Below are 19,810 nucleotides of genomic sequence, written 5' to 3' on the forward strand. Positions count from 1 at the left end.
AGAATGAAAACAGGGGCTGGGTGTGGTGGCTCACGCCTATAATTCTAGCACTTTGAGTGGCCAAAGGGGGCTGATTGCCTGAGTTCAGGAGTTCAAGACCAGCCTGGCCAACATGGCGAAACTCGGTCTCTACTCAAAAAATACAAAAATTAGCCGAGCATAGTGGTGGGCACCTGTAATCCCCACTAATTGGGAGGCTGAAGCATGAAAATCTCGAATTCAGGAGGTGGAGGTTGCAGTGGACTGAGATTGTGTCACTGCACTCTAGCCTGGATGACAAAGCAAGACTGATTCAAAAAAAAAAAGAATGAAAACAGGAGGTAGAAACGAGTGATCAACTAGTCCAGTTCTCTCTCCCACAAACGCAACTTAGAAGATGCCAGGAACCCGCTCACGGCACCCAGAGGGTGGTGGTGCTGGGCCTTTGGTCCAGTTCGAGGCCCAAGCTTCACCCTCATCATTCTCAATCAAGACGCCTGATGATAAGGATGAAAAGCCATCCACACACCACAATCCTCACCATACACAATAGGCTGCATCTCTTTATCCTTTCGTCTTGGGAAGAAGCTTACAATTCTCCAAGTGGGTGGACACCCTGGTGTGAGCCCCCATTCCAGCCAGGAGGGAAGGGCACAGCAACCTGCATGGTTAGGGGGCAGTTCAAGGAATCAGAGAGCTCCTCCAGCCTCTCGCCAGATGCCCTCACACCCTCAGCTTCTCGGAGGGTAACTCAGGACTCTCCCAGCAGCCTTGACAATTCCTACTACTGCCACCATGCTGAGGCTACTGGGTTCAAGTCCATCCCTACCCGGCACAGTCTGAACCCTGGCCTTCCTCTCTGCTGCCGGCCTGATGCCGGTTGGCAACAGGGAGAATGAACCAACCAGATCCACTGCAGACTCCTGAGTTTTCATGAAATGAAAATACAAGCACACAAGAAGTCCAACTTTAGTTACAGATCCTTTATTTTTAAAAAGGGTTCTTCCTAGGACTCCACTAAAAAGACCTGCTTTCCCAGATTTGAAGTTCGGCCTGCCATGCCAAGTGCTCTGGGTACAGGGAGGGCACGTTTGTTGAGTGAGCAACTGCCTGTCTGCTGAGGTCCCCAGCCACATATGAACACCTGTCCAATGAGCAGTGCAGAAGCTGCCCTGGTCACCTCCTCCTGAACCACCTTTTTGCTATGTTCCCGACACCCGACCAGCCCTGAGTCTCACCGATGGTCCAGGATAAAATAGTCGGATGGGATTAACAGTCAGCCTTGTTGGTCGGGCGAGGTAGTTTATGCCTGTAATCCCAGCTACTTGGGAAGCAGAGGTAGGACAACCGCTTGAACCCGGGAGGCGGAGTCTTCAGTGAGCTGAGATCACACCACTGCACTCCAACCTGGGCGACAGAGTGAGACTCTGCCTCAAAAAAAAAAAAAAGTCGGTCTTGTTGATTAGCTCCCAGAATGGGGAAGGTGCCTGGCTAGATTTGAGTTCTAAGAGCATTGGTCCCACGTGGACATTCCAGGTCTATGAAACCATCTGCTGAAGGGCTTTCACCTGGGAGACACCTATTGAGATGCAAATACTCCTGGGAGGACCTCATCTCATCCCCTGGTCCCTGCACCTAGCTGGCCAGCTGGAGACAATCTGTCTAGGAGGAAGAGGCTGAATGGAGCTGGTGGAGGGAACAGGACCCCAAAGGAGATGTTATCTACAGCCTGCTCCAAGGCAAGAAAAGCCTCAGGCAGCAGACAGGTGAGATGAGGAAATGAAAAACCTGCAGGCGGTCCGGATCAGGTCAGGGCTGAAGGTCAGAGACAGGCTTGGGCAAGGTGGGCCATCAAGCACAGGTGTCTACACATGAAAGAACCCCTCGGCCCCGCCCCAACCCTGGGGATTCAAAGACAAGGCCGATGTTTTGAAAAATATAAAATTTTAATAAAGGCTACATCTCTTAATTACAATAATTATTGTACCAAGTAGTTTTCCTTAAATGAACTCTTTATAATGCATAATTTACAGTATAAGTAGAACAAAATGCCATGACAAAAGTCATTGAGTACAAGACTTGTAATAAAAAGGCATAAAATATATTTATACATAAACCCCTTTCAAAAAACAAGGGAAAGCTTGAGCCCTCAATATAGGGCGACGCACGGAGCGGGTGACCGTGCAGGTACAGGTACTGTACTGATTTAAAGTCGAGCACTAGAGATAGTGGATTAATACTCTCTTGCCGTACACTATATACAGATGTCTAGTACAAGTAACAATGGCAAACAGAATGTACAGATTAACTTAACACAAAAACCCGAACATCAAAGTGAAGGTGTCTGGAGGAAAGGTGCTGCTGGGTCTCCCCACAACTGCTGGTTTCTTTGTGGGGCAAGGGGTAGTTCCTGAATGGCTGTGGTCCAACGACTAATGTAAAACCAAAACCAAAACCAAAAAACCAAGGAACTGTCATTTCCACGAAAGCACAGCTGGAACCTCGCAGCAGTGACTCTGGGGGCCTCAGCCACGGAGCCCTGGGCCTGGGGAGGCTACATGAGGTGGAGCCGCAGTCACAGGATCAACCTGGGGCCCTGAGGAGGGAGGTTCCCTGCCTCGTCCTCCGCAACGGATAACCCCATCCAACACAACCCCCAAAATGCTGACGATGACGCAACATGGTCAACCCTCAAGACCTTTAAGACAAAACAGAGCAGCATAGGAAAAAAAAAAATGCACCAATTTCTGCGTGTGTCAATGGTAGGGCACCATTTTAAAGTCTGTCTTCACTTGGAGAGACGTAGTGCAAAGCGTAATTCCTTTTAGTGAAGAAACCATGAACACACTCCTAGCTCAACTCCTAAGTTTTAAGTCAGGACAATTAAAACTTCCTCTTTCCCCCTTCCAAGTTTAAAGCAGCATATCCATAAACTGGGGATGGGGGAATCAGCTGTTCTATAAATAACAGTAAGGATTCCTGTTCAGGTAAGCTCTACACAGTTTCTCTTAGTTTATGGATTTCAGATCCCTAGGAAGTCATATATTATGTATGGCAGTCTCTCAAATACAGTCAGCATCTTCAATAGCCAAGAGTGGTCATGTTTTTAATAAATAGTTCAGGCTTTTCTTATCTCAGTCAGTACCCAGCTCATGAATAATCAAAATCAACCTCCCCCCACCCTCCCGAAGGCCCACTGGCCGATTCTCCCCTAGACTTTGTCTTCTTCATTGGTTTAATTTTCCTTCAAAATGTTTTGTCGCAGTTGCTCACGGCCAAGACGGGTCACAAGAGCTTCGGGCTCCAGCCGTTCACCAAAGCCAGACCCCAAAGGCTCAATCGATCCGCTCCACTTTGCCCAGAATCCGGCCTTCATACATTGGGAGCACTGTCTCGTCGTCCCAGACCTCCTCAAAAACCGCTCCACAGGCAAACTCATCACTTGCTTTTTTGAAGTAATACCTTAAAAGGAATACCAGAAAAGCTTCTTGGTAAACTGCATTTTCCACATTGTTGAAAAGAAAAGCACGCCAACATGGAGGACCGAGGTATCCTAGGAATCTACTAGGTATGGCAGGCGTGCACGTACACTGGCTGCCCACATCTGCTTTAAGTCAGCAGCTGGGACGGGCCAGACCACGCGAAGCAGGTGGGCTGAGATGAAGAAGGCCGGGCATGCTCTGAGCAGCAGTCTGGGCTGGGCCTGCCACCTGCAATTCTCAGCCCAGCGCCTCTGCTGCTCCTGACACACATACACTGTGCAGAGCAGAGCTGCTGCTTTCTCCCCCAAACTTTCTCAGCAGCGGGGTGGGGTGGGGGGCGGGAGGGAAGGACAAATGCCTGCAGTTCCTTTGTAGCAGCAGCCAAGCGGGTCCTTCAAAGAGACTCCAGACTTATCTCCAGGTTCAGCCATCCTGAACCTGTCACCTGGAGAGCCGGAACCTGCCGAGGTCTGCGAGACTTCCAGATAGCCCAGCAGTCCCGCGGCCTCTCAGCCTTCCCATCCTTCAGCGCCCAAGTGCAATGCTCCTGGATGGCCCTGGCACAGCCACACGGGAGGCAAGCCAGCCCGGCGCAGCTTCCCAGGGTCCAACAGACGGCACTGGCCCATGATGCCCTCCCCTCTCCTCCCCATTTCCATGCCTCTTCTCCCATCCCACCCCTCCAGGGTCAAACACCAAAGGCCCTTCTATTATGCCCGTTGATTAAAGACTCCTTTTATCCCTCCCCAGTGCTCTTTCTTCTGAGGCTGTTTAATTGTACAGATGCAAATGCCTGGCCTCTCCCTAGGAGCGTCCTCTCAGGCCAGGCCCACCCCCAAACCCTTCTGAGGAAATTAAGCGAGGGCCTCTTCCTTCCCTGTCCCCAGCCAAGGGAGACCTCTCAGAGGGATTAAACTTGCCCCTGCAAGCTGTCATTTCCAGCCCATAAAGGCCACTCACAGAGGGAAGGTCACAGTCCCCTGGGGGGATGGGAGAACCTTTCAAACATTTAATTGTGTCTCAGGGTTATGGTTGGGCTTTGTTTTTGTCTTTTCTCTTTAAAAAGAAAAAAATTAACTCCCCTTGGTTAGAGCTCCACTTTTTTCCTCTTTAATAAAGGCAAGCCAAATACTTTCGTAGGAGATAAGGCTAAATACAGTGAACAGCTGGGTTCAGTCAAGGTTCTTTGTTTTTAGCATTCCTGACCTAGCTAATGCATCAGGGTGAACAACGGCATGGCTATGACTGGGCAGCGCTGAAGACGCTTCATGCCAAGGGGTCAAAATTCTCAGGGGAGCCTGAGAGGAGACAGTGAGAAAATAGGGAGGGGCCCCGTGCATAGGAGACCCCGGACAGTGGCGGGGGCGGGGGGAGTCACTTTTCCAAAAACAAGGCTCGAATCTCAAGGCCACCCTCCATCAGACCCCTTTGGCCCCAGCTCCGACGACCCCTCCGGGGTTTACCAAGTTGGGCTTTCACAGCATGTCTGAGCAAACACGAGGCGACCTTTTACATAATTGCAACCTCCTCCAGAGAGGAGAGAGGCCACATTCTCTCGGCCCCACCCCCAGGACTTCAAACACACTGCACTGCCCTCATTTTCTCCAAGAAACTGGCTTTTCCACTGCAACATGCTTTATGTGGCAAACTCTGCTTTCTTCTGACATCTGGCACCAATAGCGTCTGGCGTGTCTGAAGGGCCTGTTTGCTTTTTGAACTCCTGCCATGTTGAGATTACTCAACGCATCCCAGGTCCCCCACCTCCCACCCCTGCCCCACAGCCCCAACCTCACTGGGTCTTTTTTTATTTTTTTGAAGGGTGGGGGGATGTATTTGTACAAATTGATATGTCAGAGCACCAGTCCTGCTGAGAGGGTGAGGAATGACACCCTGTGTCCCTACTGTCCCTATCCCCCCAGGAGGGCACTGAGTCCAGCTCTGGCCCTGCAGAGATAAGATGGCTAGGAGGGCCTTCCCACAACCTGATCCAATCAGGAAAGAATTTGAGAGTCTTTGAGAGCTGACCATTTGTACAAGTCTTTGTGCATTAGAAGGGAGGCCAGGGCTTCAAAGCCAGGCTTATTAACTGTGCCTTAGGAAAAAAAAAAAAATCAGAGCCAGATGTGGCCATAGCAGCTGAGGGAGGCACCTTCCCTGCACACCTCTGCCAGCGCCACACGGCTCCTCTCCCGAGGTCACCTGCAGCTCCTCTCCAAGTCCAGCCAAGACAAAGCCAAGATCCAAGTGAATCCCCAGAGGGGCACACTTGTGTAATTAGCTTCGCCTTGTGGTCTTTTCAAGATAAAAGCAGCAGCAGCCAGGCCTATCCCCCATCCCCTTGACACTTTTTCACAATTGTTTCTGCCCAGGTGTAAAAGGGGAATATCCAGGCCCAGCGACACACCCTGCTGGTCAATCACCTCCAGGGGCTCAGTCCAACCTCCACCCTCCCTGCTGTGAAGAGAATCCAGCCCCTGCCCAAACTCACTCCCAGATGAAGGTGGCTGGTGAAACTCCACAGGGCCTGCTCTAGAGGGGAGGGTGTCTCAGAGCCCGCAGGTAACTCGCCCAGGTCCAGGAGCTCGTGCCCACCTGGCAGGTTAGTTAAGAGTTCTCCACTCACACCCCTGGCTATGGTGGCGGCACTGGGTTAACACCTACTGTGCATGGGCTGTGGTCCCACACCAGCCTGCAGCACACAGCTGAGGAGCTGGAACTCTCTCTCAGTGTAGACCCCAGAGCGGGCACCTCCTTAAACTAATGTGTTCGTATCTCACCCTGGTCCCAGCCTGCAGCCCTAAAGCTGAGACAGAACTGGAGCAGAATCCACATGGAGAGGGCCAAGGGAGGACCCAGGTAAACTGAGGCAGAGCCATCACCTGCTCATTACCAGGAAAGTGATCAAGAGATACAGGAGTGGCCTAGGGCTGGCCCTCATTCTCAGCTCCTGAATCCTCTCAAGGGCCCTGAAAGGTCAGCGTGGACCTTCTCCAGGGCACCTCTGTCCACTCTGCAGACAAGGTAAGGAGGCCTGGAAGTTCCCTTCCTGAGGCCCCTGCAGGGGAGAAGGCAGTGAGGCCCAGGGCAGGAAGAAGAGCCTGCCCTATTCACCTTGTGCCCACCCACAGGTCCAGCCCCTTTTTGTTATGGACAAAGGTGCATCCCTGCTTCAAATGGCCCATAAAAACCAGGGAGGCAGCTCTCCAGGAGGAAGGCAGGCTAAGAAAAACACTGCTGACTTTTCCTAGCCAGGGCCTCTGACTATTTGGAGCCTTCAGTGTGGGGGTCTCTCCTAAACCCAAGGCAGAAAGGCAGTGTTTCCACTCCTTCCTCCTAATCAGTGTGCCTGTGCCTCCTTTTCCGCCTCCCTCCCTGCTCACCCACAGGCTGCTCCATTACAGGTAAAGCCTCTGCAGGGTAGCCTGAGCCCCACTCTCCTTTCCGAGCGAGCAGCCGCTCCTTTTCTCCTCAATCTGGTTCACCTGGTGGAAATACCTGCCAGGTCCCCAGAGAACCCTCCACGCAGCCTCCCTCTTGCAGCTGCTGCTTCATTATTGCTGCTGGTGGTGAGGGGACAGAGGAAATGAGAAGGAGCCTCCGCGTCACCAGCTGCCTCCCCCAGCGCCTGCACAGCCCCCTCCCGCCCTGCCCCGCCCAGGTCTGCTCAGCCAGGGGAGCGGCTCCAGGCTCTAGCTCTTGGTTCTGAGCAAACAAACTGAGAGCAGAAAAAAGCCACAGGACTCTTACCTATAATTTCCCTTTTTGCTGAGCTGCTCTTTAAAGTGGCCCAGGGTCAAACTCTGAGCCTTCAGCATCCTCCGGTATGGAATTTCTTCCCCACAGAAAAAGTAAGTGACAACCAACTCACTGGCCTGGAGCGCGTGGACACCTGCCAGCTTCTTTGGCTCTTTGTGACTGAAAATAAGAGTGGAACAAGTTCAGCATTTTAAAGCAGACACACATCTAAAGCAAACACAAACGTACACACATGTGCACAAGTGGCAGGGTAGCCAAATGCTAGGGCTGCAGTTGTAAGCCCCAAGTGGGGGCTGGGGCAGAGCCCCACATCCCAGAGGCAGCCAGCTCTGGGGAACACGCAGGCCAACCCCACACGCTCTGCATGGAGCACGCAAAAAAGGATGCTTTCCTTTTGGCTGCACAGAGTGATAACGTTTCCCCACTGCCACCAAATGAAGGCATACAGCAGGCTCTTTCAGCTTAGCCTCATGGGGTACTTCCTCAAGAAGATGAGAGAAGAGAAATTGTCACAGATGCTGGGTCTCACCTGGACTGACAGTGCTGAAGAGACAAGCCAGAGCAGGACAGCCCTGAGGATGGCATGAACTCCGAATGCCTAAAGCCCACCCCTTATTCCCGCAGAATGAGAACAACTAACGGGGGTTATCCCACAGTCATGTTCATTTCCCCATTTGTTCTGAGAGTTTGCAGAGTGGCTTGAAAAAAAAGCTGCTAGGCTGGGCGTGGTGGCTCACACCTGTAATCCCAGCACTCTGGGAGGCTCAGGTGGGCGGATCATTTGAGGCCAAGAGTTCGAGACCAGTCTGGCCAACATGGTGAAACCTCGTCTCTACTAAAAATACAAAAAATGAGCTGGGCATGGTGGCGGGCACCTGTAATCCCAGCTACTCCAGAGGCTGAGGCAGGAGAATCACCTGAACCTGGGAGGCAGAGGTTGCAGTGAGCCGAGATTGCGCCACTGCACTCCAGCCTGCGCAGAAGAGCGAGACTCCGTCTCAAAAAAAAAAAAAAAAGGAAAAAAAGGAGCTGGCCTGGACTCAGACAGGTGATACACTTAGGGCCAACCAATTAAAACAATGAAAGGGTCCAGGGTCCAGGGTGGGGGCCTATTGAGGACTTCAAATATTGCTCATTGCTCAGGATGAAGACACTAAGAAAGAAAACTTTCTTTAGAGCATTTTAGATCTCTTTAGCAGATTTCTTTTTAATTGTGCCACCCTGTAATTAAACTGAGCAGGCTTCTCAATCTACTTTGAAAGAGACTAAATTTACAAAAAGAATCACTGCCCAACTTGGGGGAAGATATTCTGTCTTCCCCAAGCGAAAACACAAGGATGGTCCCCGTCCATCTCTGCCACAGTAGAGAATGATCTTTCTGCTCAGGGGTGACAAATGTTTCCAGTGCTACTAACTTGCAAGTTGAACGTGGGCAACTTTTCCAGCTGAATTTGAGGTCCCTTCTACCCTTCTGCTAATGGCTTCATGTCCCAGTTTTTGATTTGCTTATGACCAGAAAAACTTTTGCTATGACACATCTCTCGGTAGGACAGGTTTTCCCATGGATGGCGACATCTATGTTTACTGTTCCTCAACACTAGCACTAAAAATCAAGGTGATTTTAAATACCAAAAAAAGTTTCACAAAAATCAAACTCCAGATAGCAAATACTCTGAAACATAAACCACTGGGCAGATCTCATAATGCCAGATGAAGACACTCACTCTTCTGGAGCCAGGCTTGGATTGGAGAAGGGCATGGCTCCCACCTGAACAGCAGCCGAGTGATTCCTGTCCCTCTGCTGACTGGCCATGCAGCACCTGAGGACACAGCCAGGGCGAGGGATTTAGAGGTGCACTGTTGTCCCCGAGCAGTTGAGGAGCAGACAGAAAACTATCTCTTTGGCCTCCTGAAGAGACACGAACCCGACTTCCATCCCGATTGAGACCCAACCAAGTCCCTGGGTTAAAAGTGGCTGAAGACCGGGAAGATGTCTCGGGATAGCCATTCTAAGCCCCTCAGGGAACCTAGCTCGGGACACTCTCCACCCCAGCAAAGGGCTGAGGGCTCCTGATCCTCCACCCTCATGGCTTCTTATTCACTCAGCTAGTCAGTCTTAAACAATCAAGACATTGGTAAGAAATGGGATTTGTAAGGAATTACTCAAATTCATGCTCCCAAACCTAGGCATGACTCGCCTAACAGATTCTGGCTTAACTCTGGTAGAATGAACACAACTGAAGGGAACAATTTCTAGAAGCTGGAAAGGAGACTCTTACTCATCCAGAAGTTATTCTTTCTCTCTTGGAAGGGTTTAAGACCCAGGCAGAAAAAGAGGCTCTCTCCATTAACCACAAACCAAGTCTCCACCCAAACCCAATCCCTGCCTCAACCTACCACCCCTCACTTCCACTCACCGCTGCTTTGGGGGCTTAGACACCTCAGCCAGCCTGCGACAGGCCTCCTCCAGTTGAGCCAGAGTGTTGGGTGGGGTCAGGGGAGGCACTGCAGGGTCCTGGGTGAACAGGTGGGCACGGGGGGCGGTGCGGGGGTGCCCACTGTTGCCCCCCCACAGGTGGTGCCGGCTGGCTCGTTCGCCTGGAGACGAGCGGGCAGATTCCAAGGGATAGGCCTTTTTTGTGCTTTGGGCACTAAACAAGGAATGAGCAGAGAGAAAACAGAAAGAAACTGGGTTAGAAGAACTGGAAAATGTGACTTCAATAGAAACTTGTCTATTCTGCTCAGAGAGAGAGAAGAAAAAAATAACTACCATAACACGAACAGGGGTCAGTGCCAAAACATGACATTTTTGTGGTCTGCTCAGTCCAACGTTTAATATTAAGATGGCAGGAGCAAACAGTCACATTTGTATTCGGCAGACTGCAAAAATAGCCATTCCCACAATACCTCCGCACTGAGTGCCCATGACCCTCGCGGCCGCAGCGGCGGCAAGCAGTGTTTACCTATGGGGCTTGGGCTTGCTCTGCCGCTCACTCTCCAGCATCCACTGCCAGACATCCTGCGACCTGTCTCCTTCCTCCCGGGGAAGCTGCAGGGCCCCGGCTCCGCCGGGGGTCCCTCCTTCCCTGGCGGGCAGAGCCAGGCCCGGCTCCGTGCCTTTCCCATTGCGTTTGGGCAAAGTACTGCCTCTGCTGCCGCTGTGGGGAACCAAGAACCACACCCAACCCGGAGACCCGGTTAAATCTCCGGGACTCCTAGAATCAGACAATTCAGCAAGTAGGGGGCGGTGACACGAAAGACCCATGCACCTGCTCCCCACACCCTCACCCGGCCGTGCCCTCTGCCGCCCTCTTAGAAACTAAATGCCTGTGATGTGGCTCCCACCTCACACCTGCCCAGGGACCTGGCTGGGAGACAAGCCCCACACGGGACACTGCGGTCTGCCCGGCACTTACCCAAACTGCTCGCCGGGCATGGTTTCTGGAGCCTTAGAGTGGCTTTTGCATTTCGAGTAGCAGTAATACTCGGAGCCCCCGGGGCAGAAGCAGTGAACCCGCTGCGTGGCTTCCGCCTCGATCTCCTCCTTGGTCTTGGGGACGGCGTGGTGGTGGATGTAGTGGTGGTGGACATGCTTCGTCGTCTGCTTGGTCACAAAGCCCTTGCCCCCGAGGAGGGGGCAGGCGCCTGGTGAGGCGGCGGCAGGAGGCAGCTTACCACCGGGCGGGAGCAGGGAGTGGTACTGTGGGTGGTGGTGGTGGTGGTCCGGGGAGCGGGAGCGAGGACTGTAGCGGCCTATGCCCGGGGACTGGCAGCCAGGGGTCTTGAGGACCCTGGACAGGTGATCGTCCAGGATCGTCTGCGGGTCCTCCTCGTAGCTGCCGGAGGGCAGTAGTGAGAGGGGGTGCTGTGTGGGTGCCCCCTCCCGCGAACTGAGTGTAAGCTCAGAGCCCTCCTTCTCTTCATCCTGAAAGGGAAGATGTCAGAAGGGGAAGTGACCCAGAAAGCAGGAGGGCCCCTGAGGCCCTGGGGTTGCAACATTCGGCCCCATATGCAGGAGCACGCACACCCATGTGCACGCCCATAGCCACGCCTACGCGCACACCCGCCCGAAACCCATGCGCATGCGCACATCCTCATGCAACCCACATGCATGCACACACCCCCCATGCAACCCACATACCTACGCAAGCAACCCAGGTGCATGCGCACACCTTCAGACAACCCACACACATGCGCAAACAACCCAGGTTCGTGCAAACACCCTCGCGCAACCCACACGCATGCGCCTGCAACTCAAACACATGTGCGCGCACCCCACGCGAGCACAGCCTTACACAGCATAGCGCATGCGCACATAACCCAGCGGGTGCGCACACAGAACCCACACGCATGCGCACATCCTCATATAAGCCGCATGCGCACACTGGTACGTGCGCGCACGCCTTGGGCGGAAGCAGGGAGAGAGCCTAGGCTACGTTACCTCTCGGATCTGCTGCAGGCGCTCTTCCAGGCTGTGGCGGCTCTCCAGCTCCAGCTTCAACTTCTCCAGCCTCGAGATCAGCTCAGCCGCAAAGGTGGCGGGTTCCACGGGGGTCATCTCCTTGGGCAGGCGGTGGGTTCTCTATTGGATGTGGAAAGGAAAGGGAGGAGGCACGTTCAGCAGGCCGGGCAGGCAGTGGTTTGGCCAGAGCTTCCTGCGCCAGGCGCTGCGCACCGCAAACCCATGTTCGGGTGGAGAGTGGATGGCAAGGCGGCCTGGGCTGCTCGGGACTTATATGCGCTAGCACCATGGCCTCATGGAGAGCCATGGTCCCCACCAGCGTTTGCCTTGGGCAGGAGCAGTTGGTCGCACTCCGAGAGGCCCTGCTTGTTCTCTCTGTAGTACAACCAGCCCATCAGTAGCTACTCTGAAGTAGAAAATCTTCAAAGACTGTTGTCAAACATCAAAAAAAAAAAAAAAAAAAAAAAAAGGCAGCCCTCTGTAGTGGGGAGGGGAGAGACCAACTCAAGGAATAAAAAGTAGAATCTAAACAGAAGGGAGTTGAAAATTTAAAAAAGTAAGAGGGGAAAGGAGGTGGGAGGGAGGAAAGCGGGGGGAAAAGGGAGTCAAACGGCCTGGATCAGAGAAGAAGTGGTAATTTATTTCCTGGCCGCACACTGCGCACCTTTGAGGTGGTGTTGTCTCAACACTGTCCTCGATCTCCCTCGTTTTTCTCCTTCCCTCCTCCCTCTCTCTTTGTACAGAAAATGAAGAAAGCTGCTGCAGGCTAGTAGCAGAACACTGCTGAGCTTGGCTGCCTGAAGCTGATCTATCAAGGGAAAAGGGAACATCTCCAAATCAAGTGCAGAATATAAAAAGGCACCGAGTATGCCTGCCAAAAGCAGCAAACAGAGAGAACCCCTGCTGCCCAGCTTTCTGTCCTTTTCCTGTCATCTCGCTCCCCCCACCCAACCCCCCACCTCTCCACTTGTTCTACCTCCTTCTTCCTAATCTCCCTCTTGCTTGGCTCCTTTCTTTGGGGTGGGGTGGGGGGAGCAGAAAGCTAACTTGCAAAGGCCAGCATCTTCCCCCAGCTGAAAAGATGGGCCTCGCCACAGCAACCATTTAGCTGCAGAAACTGAGAGGGGAGAGAAAGGCTCCTGTGTAGGTGGCCGTTGTCACACAGCCCCCAATCAAAGCGCTGCCTGATGGAGAAAGTCGATTTGCACACCCCAGGACAAAATCATCTAATTTACAAGCTTGGGCGATAGAACGTTTCTTTGGTTAATGCACATATCCCCATATCAAAAAAAAACAGTAATAGTATGTCATCAATACTTGTAATCTGTGGTGGGAGGGGATGCTAGAGGTTCCCAGAAAACCAATTTTAATATGCTAATTTAGAAGAAGGTAAGTCTGCCCTTGTCTGTGTGAGGAGCTTTCCAAGAAGAGTTATAGTTTGTGTACTAAGGCAACATGGGATTCGCAATTCAATGTGTTAAACACAACATAACGGGACAGACCGATTGGACTCTGAAGCTGCCAGGAAGGATTCATAAACACCTGCTGTGAGCTGGGTGCTTTCCTCCCCTCCTTAAAGAAGAGTGTCCTTGCAACCTGGGTCTGACGGTATTGTAAACAGCACAGGCGTAAAATGGGAATGTAGATGGGGAAGTTCTCTTGAGTATAGCCATGTGCTTGCTGCTTTAGGGGACATGGAAATAAACGGAGAGGTCCCAGAAAAGCCCTTTATCCACCATCTCAGTCACAGGAAGAAGCTGCTCAGGAGATCCTCACTTCTAAACACCCTGTTCATTCCGCATTTGATAGGCACAGACTCACCAGCAGGTACTAGGCCAAGTTTGGGGTTGGGGAGGAACAGCTACCCTCCACCAGGGCTTCAGAAGCCAGGAGGAGAAATGGTCAAGTCAGTAGATAAATGGATGGCTAAAATCAGTGACTAAAATGTCTTGGGAGTCCTGTGGTTGACACAAGAAGTAGAATGTCCTCAGGGGACAGAGGTGCCTTATTCATTCAAATGTTTATTGAGCACCTATTATGTGTCAGATACTGTTCTAGTCTCTGTGGATACCGAAGTTAACAGAAGAGATAAAACTCCCTCCCTTCAGAGGGCTTCCATTCCAGTGGAAAATACAATGAGCTCACCAAGCTGTAGAGAAGCATGGATCATCTAGCATTTCTTGGTTTTGGGGAAAGAAGTGCTTCCATTTCTTTCTCATAGGGAAATTTTTTTTGAATTCAGAAAATGTAAAGGTTCAAAAATAGGTCACTGAACCTCTGATACAGTTTGAATGTTGGTTTCCCCCCAAATCTCATGTTGAAATATGATCCCCAATGTTGGAAGTGGGCCTAGTGGGAGGTGTTTGGGTGCTTGGTGCCCTCCCTGCAGCAATGAGCAAGTTTTCCCTGTTCGTATGAGATCTGGTTGTCTGAAAGAACATGGCACCGCCCACCCCACCAAACCCCAGCTTGCTGCTTCTCTCCCTATGTTACACAGGGGCTCCCCTTCACCTTCCATTATGATTGGAAGCTCCCTGAAACCCTCACCAGAAGCAGATGTTGGTGCCATGCTTCTTGTACAGCCTGCAGATCTGTGAACCAAAACCTCTTTTCTTTTCTTTGAAATGGGAGTCATGCTATATCGCCTAGGCTGGAATGCAGTGGCATGATCTTGGCTCACTACAACCTCCGCCTCCTAGGTTCAAACGATTCTCCTGCCTCAGCCTCCTGAGTAGCTGGGATTACAGGTGCGTGCCACCACACCTGGCTTATCTTTGCATTTTTAGTAAAGATGGTTTCACCGTGTTAGCCAGGACAGTCTCCATCTCCTGACCTCGTGATCTGCCCGCCTTGGCCTCCCAAAGTGCTGGGATTACAGGCATGAGCCACCACACCAGGCCAGCCATAAACTTCCTTTCTTTATAAATTACTCATCTCCAGTTATTCCTTTATAGCAAAACTGACTGGTACCTCATAATCATGTCACTGTGCTCAACATCACAACCCCAAAAAGCATGTAATTTTTCTCTCCTTTGCCCTAGGGCACCTTACGTACTGCTTTTTTCTACCTTTCCTATACCTTCCCCCTTCCACCTCCCATTCCTTTTCTTTAGGACTCAACATGGCAGAAAAAACAGCTGCCTCCTCGCTCCAGACTGTACTCACCGGGAAATGAGGTAGAGACACTTGGCCATTGGCCTTCACACTGCGATGCATTTCTCTCTGGAGCTGTTTCTTACTCCCCACACGATAAGGAGGAATTCCATCTCTAAGGGAAAGGAAAAGACAGAATCCACAAGCTTACAAGGATGCTTTTAGCACATGGGCTACTCTCATACACCATCTTGAGATCCTGCCGACAGGGCCCCCTGCTTCCACAGGAGTGTCACATGTCTCCAGATACCATCAGTGCTCCCACAGGTAAGGATCCACCCAATATCAAATTTAAATCCTGCCCATCAATGATCTACGGAAACTTGGCTCCCTCGGATGCAGGAGCATCTACTTGGAAAGAGCCTGGAAGGCTCATCTCTTGGGCTATTGTCTTAGATCTGGGTTACACTCCAGCCAGCGCAGAGCAAGGGCCCCCCTGTTTTACTGGTACCCCGAGAGTAGGAGATTCTCAGGCCCCAGTGGTCCTCCTAGCAGTCTTATTGCCACCGCCTCAAACCAGGAACCAGTGCCTTACGGAGAAGACCAGGGCAGAAAAGTTGTAGGATAAGGACCAGACCTACAGAGGGCTAAGTCAGGCATTAGTAAAGTGTGCGTGACTCTCCAAGTCAACCCCCCAGTCGCTTCCAAATGTATTCTTTTTATAAACCACCAAAGGGTGATTAATAAAAAGAATATATAACAAACATTTTGGCCCCTTCTCTCAGCTCCAAACCCTGCCAGCCCCAACCAACAAATTCTCAAAGGCACATGACCAATGTGGGCATGAAGAGAAAAGCCCCTACTGTGTGATGGTCTGTGCAATTCATTTAAAGATTTTAGCACCTACTATGTGCCAGACCTTGTCCTAGGCACTAGGCAGGAGAGCAGTAGACAAAGTGAATATGTAATTCAAACAACTGCCCTCCTGAAGTTTATATTCTAATGGGGAGGCACAGGCAATGAGCAAAATAAAAAATGGTATGTTAGTGGTATATACTATGAATAAAAACAGCAGGAAAAGGAGAGAGAGTCACTGGTGGGGGGGGAGGGGTAAGTTGCAAATTTAAATTGGATGTGGGTATCTACGAAGTCCTCATTGAGAAAGTGACCTTTGGGCAAAGACCTGAAGAAGTATGGGCCCCTATGTCCTTCATCATTACATTTTTAAAAACAAAACATTAACAAGTGGAAGAATCTGTAAAAAGCAAGCCTACACTCCAGCTAGTGTTCACTACAACCATGACCTGGAGTTGCCATGATTTTTTCCAAAAAAGAATTTCCTTCTTAAAAACAGTAGAATGGTCAAGGTGTGACTATTTTCCTACTGATGTCCCGTCAGGAGACCACTTGTTTACAAAAGCCTCAGGGTGCAAACATTTTCATAATGAATCATATTTGGAGGCTGTAATTATTGCAATTGAGTGTTTGGCTACTTCCCTTTCCCTAGTGTTTGGTTCATCATAGGGTGGAAGAAAAAAAACCTTAGGATCATCAGGAGTAGGTGAAAGGTGAAAATCAGCAATGTCTAAAACTACCTGGGGAGCAGCCAGGAGTAACTGGTCAACCTCTAGCTCCTTATCTGAAATACCCTGGAATTCTAAAGTAGCTGCATTTTCAGGAAGTCTGCTGACTAGGTGAGAAAACAGGGCCACATGATACAGTGAAGATTCCAGTAGATCAAAGAACCAATGTATGTTAACCAAACCTGGGCTAAGGAGTGCAGAAAGGGTAATTGCATTGAGGGGAGTAGGGAAGGCTAAGGAGAGAGATCAGTATCCAAAACAACAACTTACCCCAAGTGTGACTACTGTCCCAGAGAAAGGTGAGTATGGAGCAGAGACAGACAGAGCTTTGTGGGAAGGATTAGCAGCTGCTTGACCAGTGCTGGAGAAACCCATCTCCAGTCAGCCTCCTACTCATGAGGACTAAGCCGACCTAAAGATCACGTATCAAAACCCAGTGTCTTCACCTTGGGTAGTTCAGCAGGCACAGCCGAAAACTGGACTTACAGGCATGCCTGGCTTGACCAGAAACCAAATCCCACCCAAGGCAACTGATCTCAACCTGAGAGTGGCAGCTCCTATGTACCGAGTCCCTACTGTGGGTCAGACATCGATCGGAGGTATAATCAGACTTCATTCTCATAAGAACTTTAACGAGCCACACCTGACAGATGACCAGAAAAGCTCAACAGCTCACCTAGTGTTACAGTCAGTAGCAGATTGAGAACTCATACCCAAGCCACAGCTGGACTCCAGACAGGCAAGTGTAACAACCTACTTGGTCCTCATTTCAAGATGCCCTTCCCAGCCCCAACCAGCAGTCAAGCTTTCTGATGGTCTGAATGTGGAGGTGCTATTTCCTAAGCCCCAGGCAGTCACCTGACATTCAGGAGGGATGAGGGGGAAATCTGTGGAATGTTCTGGAAAGTCCTCACCAACCACCTAGTACTCACTGGCTATGAGGCGTGCCAGGTGGTTCCCAAGGCATGCTGAATATCCCCATCTCTCACTTAAAATACCTTGTATGGTGGGGGTGGCAGTGGGGGCAGGGTGTCCCACTGATTAGGCTCATGCTGGTCTAACCAAATTCTGCTGCCCTAGGGCTGTAAAGCAACATCTACCCTCTATCTTTAAGACAGTGGATGACTCTACTCCAGGCCTCTTCCTGACAATCTTGGGGGCAGGAGTCAAGCATGGACCCCACCCTGACACGAGTGACTCTTCAAGGGTCCTCTAAGAGTCCCCCACCCATCCCCTCCAAGCCGCTGAAGTTTCCACTGGTAGCTTTCACTTTTCTCCTTTTCCTTCTCCCAGATGAGTCAGTGGTAGAGCTTTCGTGCCTCTTCTTCCATATAATAAGGTTTAAAAAAAGAAAAAAGAAAACAGGATGGGGATAGGGATGGGGAGGGGAGCAGATAACTGCAATATTGAAGGCAAAAGGAACAAGCGATTTCATAAGCACCTCATACCCCCACCACCACACACACACACACACACACACTCACACACTCCATTATCTAGGGCAGGTGAAGGACTAAACTGCTGGAAAGGCAACTTGTAACCAGCGCAAAAAAGGAAGATGTCAGCCCATAGAGGCTCAGAAAGGCTTAACAGGCGCCTTCAAGGAAATGTGGCTTTAATTCCCTCCAGCCAAGAATCTTCTTCCAAAACAGCCCCTCATTCCAAAAGGGGGCCTCTCTTCTTTTATTCAAGCTCTAAAAGTCTGTGATCAGTTTCCTGGCTGCTCAAGCCTGTGGGCTGGAGAGCACCAGTTTTGGTCCCTATACAGTCTCCTTTAATTATAAACATTTTAGTTAACGAGCCTGCTGCCGGGCCCAGCTGTTTCTGGGGAGCACAGTTTTGAAGTGTGGACTCCACTTAGCTGCCATTTGAGCCGAGCCAATTAGCTTAGCCTTTTGACTCCGCCATGCCCGACCTAACCTGAATGTCATTTTCTGGCAACTTTGAAATAGCAGACTCATGCACACATGTGTCCACTCGCATCTTCATTTGGCAGCCATTCTGAAGGCAGCCTCTGATCACAGCCAACATCAAAAGCCTGGTTTGTAGGAGAAGGTTGATATTTGAAGTTCACTCAGATGCATTTCCTGGTGTCCAAAGTAAACCCCCATAAATATGATACAAAAAAATACAAATAAGTAACTCGTGACATTCCCTGTGTGGAACACCGAAAAATCATCTTGTGCTGATTTTGGGACATGCGGAGCAGAAACAACATACAAACGTAGCTGATCCTGATTACAAGAGCAGCTCCTCGCAGAAAGAAGAGACAGCGGCCTCCACGCCACTGACTTAGCTTTCATGAATCCTGGCAACCATTAACCATGGCTACACTTGGGTGGCAAAGAGCCTGTTGCTTCTGCTGTTTTCAGCCCCTTCGTTCCATCCTCCTAAGCCTCATGCCCTAGAATGGCCCCACAAGCCTTCTGCCTCCAATGCTCCAAAGATTTTGGTGGGAGTCTGGCAGTTAATGTTAAAAAAAATTTTTTTTAAGCCATTTCTTCCAAGAATGCAGGTTTCAGAGTAACAGGCTCATAAAACAGCCTTCTCAGAGGCCTATGATGGAGACTCAAATCCCCAGCCATCTTTAACAGGGCTTTTTACTTAGCAGGAAAACAGAAGTCAGGAGTAGGCTTTGGGAGAAGGCAGTGATTTCTTTAAGGCCCCTGCCTGCTCTGCACACTCAGGCCCCGGCGTGTGGCTCCCTGGAATAACCGTGTGCAGGCCAGCACTGCCCCAACTTCTACCCAGTCCTCTTGCAAAGGCCCCCGGGACTTAATTGGTTCTGTCGCAAATGAGACGATTGCTTTCCTGGGCTTGTGTCTAATGAACTCCAACCTTCTGGAGTCTATTGAAGGCTGCCTGTGACCCCCTCTCCCCCTCCCCCGTCCCCAGCCCTGTTGCCTCCCCAGCTCCCAGCAGGGCAGCCAGCCCCCTCCCTAGCCCCTCACAGCCCACACTGGCCATTGTGACGGGAGAAACAGCCAGGGCTCTTTTCATGCTTTATGGGGCGCTCCTATTCACTTGTTCAAGGAAATTTCAAAGGGGCCTGCTACCCTCTTATCCCCTCTAAGCTTCCCGGGATGAACAATGGGCTGAAAGCGATTCAGTTCAGCTTTTCATCCCCCACACACTTTATTTCTTGCCCGGCGCTCTCATCTGCACGAGGCCCACAATTGGCAGAGCTCTGAAGAGGGGGTCTAATCCCAGCCCTGGGAATCCCGGTGACCGCCCGGCACTGGGCAGGATCACACACACCCAGGACTAGTCAGCCAGAGAACATGCTGCATGGCCAAGTCTGCTTGCAGCAGAGTGGGGAGGGCCCCAGAGACCCCCATGCCTGGCACCCCACAGCAGCTTGAGTAAGTGCAAACAAGTCTGGAGACCCTTCTGATGTTTTCTAGTGATCCCCACTAGAGGCAGCGTGAGACAATGTGCAAGAGACCGTGATCCCA

The 19,810-nt window shown here is 51.0% G+C and overlaps 1 protein-coding gene across 2 annotated transcripts in view; it reads right to left on the bottom strand.

Annotated features, from left to right (window-relative positions):
- Positions 1-2,101: 2,101 nt before the first annotated feature.
- The window catches only part of AXIN2 (axin 2), a 32,780-nt gene continuing 15,071 nt past the window's right edge, over positions 2,102-19,810 (bottom strand). Inside the window, exons 4-11 of one of the 2 annotated variants that reach the window (XM_012453849.2) lie at positions 14,845-14,947; positions 11,659-11,799; positions 10,634-11,142; positions 10,181-10,375; positions 9,635-9,868; positions 8,942-9,037; positions 7,209-7,376; positions 2,102-3,441 (exon numbers count right to left, since the gene is read on the bottom strand). In XM_012453849.2, the coding sequence (XP_012309272.2) occupies positions 3,315-3,441; positions 7,209-7,376; positions 8,942-9,037; positions 9,635-9,868; positions 10,181-10,375; positions 10,634-11,142; positions 11,659-11,799; positions 14,845-14,947 (1,573 nt within the window). In that variant the 3' untranslated portion in view covers positions 2,102-3,314. The remainder of the gene's footprint in view (positions 3,442-7,208; positions 7,377-8,941; positions 9,038-9,634; positions 9,869-10,180; positions 10,376-10,633; positions 11,143-11,658; positions 11,800-14,844; positions 14,948-19,810) is intronic. The other variant, XM_064369457.1, reaches the window with a different exon arrangement.

The sequence above is a fragment of the Aotus nancymaae genome, unplaced genomic scaffold (genome assembly GCF_030222135.1).
Source record: "Aotus nancymaae isolate 86718 unplaced genomic scaffold, 86718_ANA_hifiasm-v0.15.2.pri h1tg000089l, whole genome shotgun sequence".
NCBI lineage: Eukaryota > Metazoa > Chordata > Mammalia > Primates > Aotidae > Aotus > Aotus nancymaae.